Raw genomic sequence first — 6,909 nt, forward strand, 5'->3', positions numbered from 1 at the left:
TGGCATTTGCACTGTTCTGGTCCAGAGTGTCTGTAGCCAGGACCTGTGAGTGCTGTGACAGATTTGGCATGCAGGAGGCTTCACATCATCCCAATTTATTTATTATTTCCAGTAACCAGCCAGTAACCCAGGGTGCCTAGATTCTGCAGATGCTGGACAAAGAGGAGAGAAATGGAATTGGAACAGAGCATCAGTTGAGCATCATAGATTTATTGTTTCTAAGGAACAAACCATTTTTCTTTCTGTTTGCTTGCCCCCTCCTGCTTCTGTGGGAAACTGAGTAATGAAAGCTTCCCACCTGAATGATATGTTGTGGCAGCAGAATCCCTGCGTGGGGTTTGCTCTGCACAGCGTTACAAACTTCACAAATGAGGCAGCTGCTAACTGCAATTTTACCACAACGTTTACTTGCCCCATTTAACCACAGTGGTGGAAAAAGGAACTTTTATCCTGGTGCTTTTGGGAGTATAAGAAAGGGTAATGTTAAGAACCTGACAAAAGCAATTGAAGGAAGCCTGTGTTGAGTCAGAGGTTTTTGTGAATGGGGTTCCCCAGGTATTCTGGTGACTGTAGGCTGTTGTTAGCTGCATGTCCCACTGTGTGTCACTGCTGGAAATGTTGGTGTAGTTGGATCCTCAATGCTGATTTCCACATCTCTGGAGGCACAGCCTTGCTGCTTTTCCTTCCCACTGGTGTGGAAGTTACCAGAACACCCTGGCACATCCTCACACTGCTGTGGTTCTGCAGAGCCTGATCATTGACCAACTACATGAAGCAAATCTGTCATAAGTCACTCAGAGAGCCTGGATTAGATGTTCAAGCGAGGCATGCAAAGAGCAGTAGGAAGGGGAAATAGCTGCCAAGTGCTAGCCAGTAGCTTCTGGAAAACAGAGCACAAGTTTCCAACTCCCAGCATTCCTCTCCCCTCTATCATGGCTGTGCTGTATTGGTAAACATTTGTTGTTGTTGTCCAGCCAAGCTCAAGGTAGCTGCTTTAAGCATGCCAATGCCTCAAGTAACTTGTTTTATTGCTGCCCTTCCATTATCACCTCCTCTCTGCATCCTGACTGGAATGACAGATGCAGAGCTGTCCTGAAGATGGAATTTCTCTGCAAAAGCACCAGGTGTGCGAGCAGGTCTCGTGTGCCAGTGAGGATGCAGTGAGGCAGCTTTGGTGTGTTGCAGCTGGTGGTGCTGCTGTTTTCCATGAGGCAGGGGAGAGGACAGGCTCTATGGGAGCTTGCAGGGATCTGCTGGATTAACAGCGAGGGCTTGGCTGGTTGGCTTGGCACTGACTGCAAGGGGAGCTCAGAATGGTCCCACACTCGAGCTCATTCCAACCCCACTCAAAGATGACAACCCAAGCCCACCAGCTGAGCTTACATGGAGGATTCCTGCCCTCCCTCCCTCCCCTGTGAGCGTATCTGAGTCCAGTGAGGGAACCATCCGTGGCCTTGGGGAAGGGAACACGTCCTACAGCTCTTCGCTCTCCGGCAGGATCCGCACCCAGCCTTGGGCCACCCTGTTGAAGTTGGGCCTGTGGGAAATCACCTCCAGCACACTCAGGTTATCCAGCTCCACGGTGGGCAGGGAGAACAGCTCACCAACCAACGCCCTGTCAAACGGGGCTGGGGTCCTGCAGCACAAGGAGAAGCACACTTGGTCACAAGGAGAGGCTGGCCATGTTGTGAAGGGGTTAGAAAAAATAAGTTTGGATTTACTGAGCCCAGCACAATGTAGCAATGCCTGTTGCATTGCCTAACCCTCCTCTTCCTCCCCAGGACACTGTTAGAGCCCTGCCAGCCCACTGGGGTGGTTCTCTGGTACAGAGCCCACCTCAACTCAAGCCTGAAGAGTGGGGTTTGATGCCTGGGTGTTGGTGGAAGTGTTCTGCACATGGAAGGGCTTAGACTCAGACCAGTGACAGTGACAAACCCCTGGTCTTGAGAGTGCCTCATCTGCAGCTCCTGTGTCCTGCACAGGGCTGGGGCTGACACAGCTCTGGATCACACCTGCACATGCAGCTCTCTTGGCCCTGCCTCCATCCTGCCTTTTGGGACCGCTCCTCCTGAACAATGACTAACAGGAGGAGCAATGTGGGGGCAAGAGCTGTCATCTCTTTCTGGAGAAATGTGGAAAGGGACTGGGGAAGAGTGTGCCAGCCCCCAAAAAGCCAAGAATGTTGGTTTTGGAGCAGCACATGGGGGCTGAGTTATCAGTGAGGCAAAACTGGGAATGTTTGCTTTGGGAAGCACAGCTAGAACATGAATAACGTGGCACTGTTTTGCAATAAGAGGGGAAAGGCAAATGAGACAAGTTTGTTCTAGGAACTTTCTTTTGGGAAAAGAGTCTTTGTCAAAGCTTGATTTTCACTCTCTCTTAAAGCAGCACATCTTAGCAAGGTGGCCCAGTTTTTTGCATCAGTCTGAATATCTTAAATTGTGGATAAATCAGCCTGCTTTAACGCAGTTGTTGTGGAGATGGTGGACTTGCCCTGGCTCTGTGACCCATGAGAGCTGTGCTGGGATTCAGCTAGCCTTAGGCAAGACCACTGGCTTTTCGATAGCCAGCTTGTTCCAAAAAGTTTGTTTGTCAGTGGCTTGGTATTTGAACTGAGAAGTGATTTAAAAGCTTGGAAAATTGTGAAAAGCCCAGTTAAAAGCAGATTCGCTTTCTGAATCTTCCTGCCTCACTGAAGAATTAGAGGAGGTGGCAAGAGGCTTGGAGTTAAATTAGCATCCATCTGTATTAAATTACAGTTGAAGACTTAAAATAGAAAGGCAGTGTGTGAGAGGGGAGAAATGGTACAGGGTAGAGTATTATTCAGAAACATGCCCTTGCTTCAGTCCCTGTTCATAAATAAATCCTGAGGCAGAAACATGGCTAAATGTTGAAAGAAAAGAGCCAAGTGTCTGCAGCAGCTCCTTGTCCTCCCCTTGCAGCCCCTCCTTGGCTCTAACTCCTCAAGGACAGCACATGGCAAAGCCCCAGGGCTGAGGGGGAGGAGAGCAGCAAAGGGACGGTGGTGGCCAGGCTCATGTCTGCCCTTTGGGATGGCTTTTCCCACAAGGAGGGGTTGTGGTCCCTCACAGCCCCTTCTGCCAAGTGCTGAAAGCACAGCATGCCTCAAATCCAGCCCTGGGGAGCTGCTGCTGCTGTTGGCACATGGGCTGCTGGAAACCAGTGCTGTGTCCCAGGGGGAAACTCCAGTGGGAACTTGGCTACTGGAAGGTGACTTTGGCCAGGCCACCAAAGCCAATGTAATTCCATCCTCATCACAGAGGCTTTCAGGGAGGAGGACAGACAGGACTCTTTTTGCTGATTCCCTGGGATGATGTTCAGCTTAAAACTTCAGTTCTCCTTGTTCTGCCATGGGCTGCAGATGCTTTGCTGCCAGCAGATCCCCATCTCCTGGACCCCACTAAACTCCTTTCCAGAAAGGAGATCTGTCTTGGCAGCCTTTGCTCTAGGGTCCCACCCTTGACCCCAGTGTAATTTGGGGGTGTGAGGGGGCACCAGCTGTGCTCCCCCAGAAGCAGCCACAGGGCAGGGAGCTTGCCCTGGCCTGGAGGCTTTGGGCTCCAGCAGGTGTTTGGAAGGAATCTGGTGACCTCTTAGCACTCTGTGGGAAGATTAACCTTACACCCCCACTGCTTCCAGCAGCTGCTTGAATACCTTAAGGAAATTAGGAAAGAGACTTGGCACTGTGTCATTCCTCCATGAAGCCCAGAGATGAGCCCAGCTGGGAACTGGAGTGATTCCTACTCCAGGGCCATGTTTGTAAGAATTGGTCCTCCCAAATTTCATCCCTGACGTTACCCAGTGAGATCAAGCTGCTGAAGGCTGTGTGAGCCCAGTAGTGGAGCTGAGAGGAGATCTAGGGCAGAGCTGCTGGAGGCAGCAGGGAACCACAGAGGAGCTCCTGAGTAGGAAAAGAGCATCCTGAGCCCCTCTGGGGTATAAAGAGGACATCAATGGTTGCATTTCCCTAGCAGGATGGTGGGTGCTCCTGTTGTGGCTGGTGGTGTCAGCCCCTGTTACCTGTTGAAGCTCCTGAAGTCCCACGGAGGGGGTCTCATGGGCGGCGGGTTCTTGCTGTACACAGCATTGTCCCTGTCACCAAAGAGCTCCTGCCACGGGGACCGGTAGCCCTTGGGGATGGCAGTGGCATTGAACTTCTCATGGGGGATCTCTTTGAGTGGGCTGGAGTACCCTGTGCAGGGGAGAGACACAGTGTGGGTGCTGGGGCCAGAGCCAGGGGGCTGGGAACAGCCCGGCCTCTGCATGGCCACGGCCTGTTATTGGGGCAGGAATGAGTATCTATAACATATATATGTTTCTGTGTCTATACATACATATTTGTACACATAGAATCTCTGGGGGAGGGCTGGGCAGACCCCTGAGCAAGCAGCAGCTCACTGCCTCCAGCTCCATGTTGCTGAGATCACAGCAGAGCTGAGTTCAGGTGCAGAAAGCTTTGACTTACCTGGGGCCAGGGCACTGGGGTTCAGCACTTTGCTCATGTGCAGGACCTTCTCTGACTTCTTGGGTACTTGTGGGGGGCCACCTTGGGGTGATGCTGCTACGTGGAGCTCAGAGTGATAATTCTCCTGGCCCCCAGCATTCTCACCTGCCTGTGGAGGGGAGAGTTAACAGGCACAGGGGGAGCTCCCCCTGCCCCATTTGGGACTCAGGGGGTGTTTGAAAGCACCTCAGAGCTTCCTCCATCTACTCACCATGTGCTCATTCACTGTTCCTTCTGGACCACCTTTCCCTGGGTGGTGGGAGCCGCCTGCCCCTTGCCCTGGGAGCTGCAGGAGAGTCAGTGGGTGCAGAGGGGGATCAGCACCATCCCCCTCTTTCCTGGATGTTGAACCCCATGTTTGCCCATCTCCATGCCCAGCCCACCAGGACATCTCTCCTCCCCCCTCACCTCTGCATAGCAGTCAGCCAACCATGGCTGCCCTGCAGAGAGACCACTGACCCTGGCAGGAATCAGGAATTCCTTCCCTGGAAAGGCTGCAAGGGCCAGGGAAGGGCTGGCCTCAGACCCACCTGCCTGGAGCCGCTGGGGTTCTCAAAGACAAAGCGCTGCACGCGCTTCTGGCGCTGCTGGAAGAGCCGGGAGCCACGGTTGTTGGGCAGGGAGAGCTCCTCGATCATCAGGTCCTGTGTTGTGCTCATCTTCTTCCCCAGGTCCAGCTGGGGCTCTGAGGAGGCTGGAGAGCACAGCTACAGCTGAGGATGCTGCACGGTTGGGGACCCCCAAGGCAGCACAGACCGTGTGTCCCCTCCTTGGGGTCTCTGTTTTGTGGCTGGGCCGTTTGCCCACACCAGGGACTGGCATTTCCTCAGTGTGAGGAATTGCCAGGGAGCTCCAGAGGTTCAAGCAGCCTCTCCCACCCTGTGCATGAACTGTTCCAGCAAAAACAGGGCAAGTGGCCTCAACCAGAGCTGGGTCTGGCCCCTAGGCAGGGAGGGCAGCACTGTCCTGGGGCTGGTGACACACCTGCACCCCCTTACCATCTTCAGGGCCCGGTCTCATGATGGCCATCACCTGCTGCCGTGCTCCTGGGGCAGCTCTGGGCGAGGGGGATAGATCCTGTCAGGCTGGAAGAGAAAGGCACTCCAGGAGTGACACCAAACATGGCAACATGTCAGCCCCAGGCATGCCCCAGAGAGGTGCTAGGATTCAGCTGAGTATCTCTCCTGGCCAGCATCACCCCTAAGCATCTTCTTGCACCGCTCTCTGTCCCCTTCAACAGACATAGACAATGTTCATATCACACTGTCCCTCAGCCCCTGCCTGTCCTTCTTCCTCTCTGCCTTTCTTTAGGGCAGAAACTGTCCTTGCCCCTGTCTTTGCCCAGTGAGCTGTTGTCCTTGTGCCCTAGGTGCCCTCAGAGCAGCAGGTGCTGGCTGAGCAGGGGCCCTGGCTACTGCCCCCCCAGCACCTCCGCCTTAGCAGAGCTATTTTCAGCTGCTGGCTCCCAGGGTGCAGGAGCTGCAGCCCTGAACCTGCAGGGAACTGGTGAGCCCAGCCAGCAGCAAGAAGGATCATGGCACCACTCAGCTGGGTTGCTCCAATGTGGAGAGGTGGCTGGAAAGCAGCTCCAGTGTGAGCCCCCTGAGCTGCCCACCTGCAGCAGAGCCCTCCTTTGCTGCTGGGACACTCAGCTCCCCAAGTGCTGTTCCACCCTGTTTGGTGCCTCTGGCACTGCTCAGCTCGGGCTGATGCAGGGCAGCTTCCCCTGAGGGCCCTGCAGTGCTGGGGTTCCCGTGGGGCTGGGGTGCCGGGCACAGCTCCCTGCCAGCTCTGAGCTCAGCACTGACCATCCTCACAACGAGCCAGGGACCTGCACCCCATCCTTCCCTCTGCCCCCCTCCAGGGAGCCTGTACCCTGACCCCACAGTGGTGCTGTCCCCTTTTCCAAGGACATCCCCAAGCCCCGTGCACCCACCCACCTGCTGACCCCCACGTGGGGCCTCACCTTCCCTACCTGGCCAGGGGATACCCCAGATGCTTCTGGGACACTGAAGATGCTTCTCTTGCTGTGCTGGGGATGAGGCTGAAGCCAAGCTGCAGCCACCAGCACCCGGTGGCCTCTGCTGGCCCGTCCCGGCCCCCTCGGGCTCCTGCTGCTCGCCCCAAGCCGTGCTGGGCTCCAGCCCAGATGCCAAGGTCCAGCCAGGGACAGAAGTTATTTCTGGCTGAGAAAGGGGGCGGAGCAGGGCTGTGACCCTTGGGGACTGCGATGCCATCACCCCAGCGTGGAGCAGGTCTGACTCACAGGGATGAGGATGCCACAATCCTGGCATGGAGCAGGGCTCTGACCCTTGGGGACCAGGACGCCACAACCCAGCGTGAAGCAGGGCTGACCCACACGGATGCAGACACTGTCACCTGGC

General features: G+C 55.1%; 1 protein-coding gene across 3 annotated transcripts; it reads right to left on the bottom strand.

The window, feature by feature from the left end:
• Positions 1-194: 194 nt before the first annotated feature.
• Positions 195-6,687, bottom strand: MYOZ3 (myozenin 3). 3 transcript variants are annotated; one of them, XM_074552176.1, is made up of 7 exons: positions 6,492-6,687; positions 5,524-5,610; positions 5,056-5,219; positions 4,737-4,811; positions 4,487-4,634; positions 4,042-4,213; positions 195-1,636 (listed from the first exon to the last, which is right to left on the bottom strand). In XM_074552176.1, exons 2-7 carry the CDS (start codon positions 5,552-5,554, stop codon positions 1,474-1,476), a joined length of 753 nt encoding a protein of 250 aa, XP_074408277.1. In that variant the 5' UTR covers positions 5,555-5,610; positions 6,492-6,687; the 3' UTR covers positions 195-1,473. The 3 variants fall into 3 exon arrangements, with proteins under 3 accessions (XP_074408277.1, XP_026647184.2, XP_074408279.1); XM_026791383.2 differs by having other exon boundaries at positions 6,501-6,686; XM_074552178.1 differs by lacking the exon at positions 6,492-6,687 and having other exon boundaries at positions 5,510-5,610.
• Positions 6,688-6,909: the final 222 nt, after the last annotated feature.

This window comes from Zonotrichia albicollis, chromosome 15, assembly GCF_047830755.1.
Source record: "Zonotrichia albicollis isolate bZonAlb1 chromosome 15, bZonAlb1.hap1, whole genome shotgun sequence".
Lineage (NCBI taxonomy): Eukaryota > Metazoa > Chordata > Aves > Passeriformes > Passerellidae > Zonotrichia > Zonotrichia albicollis.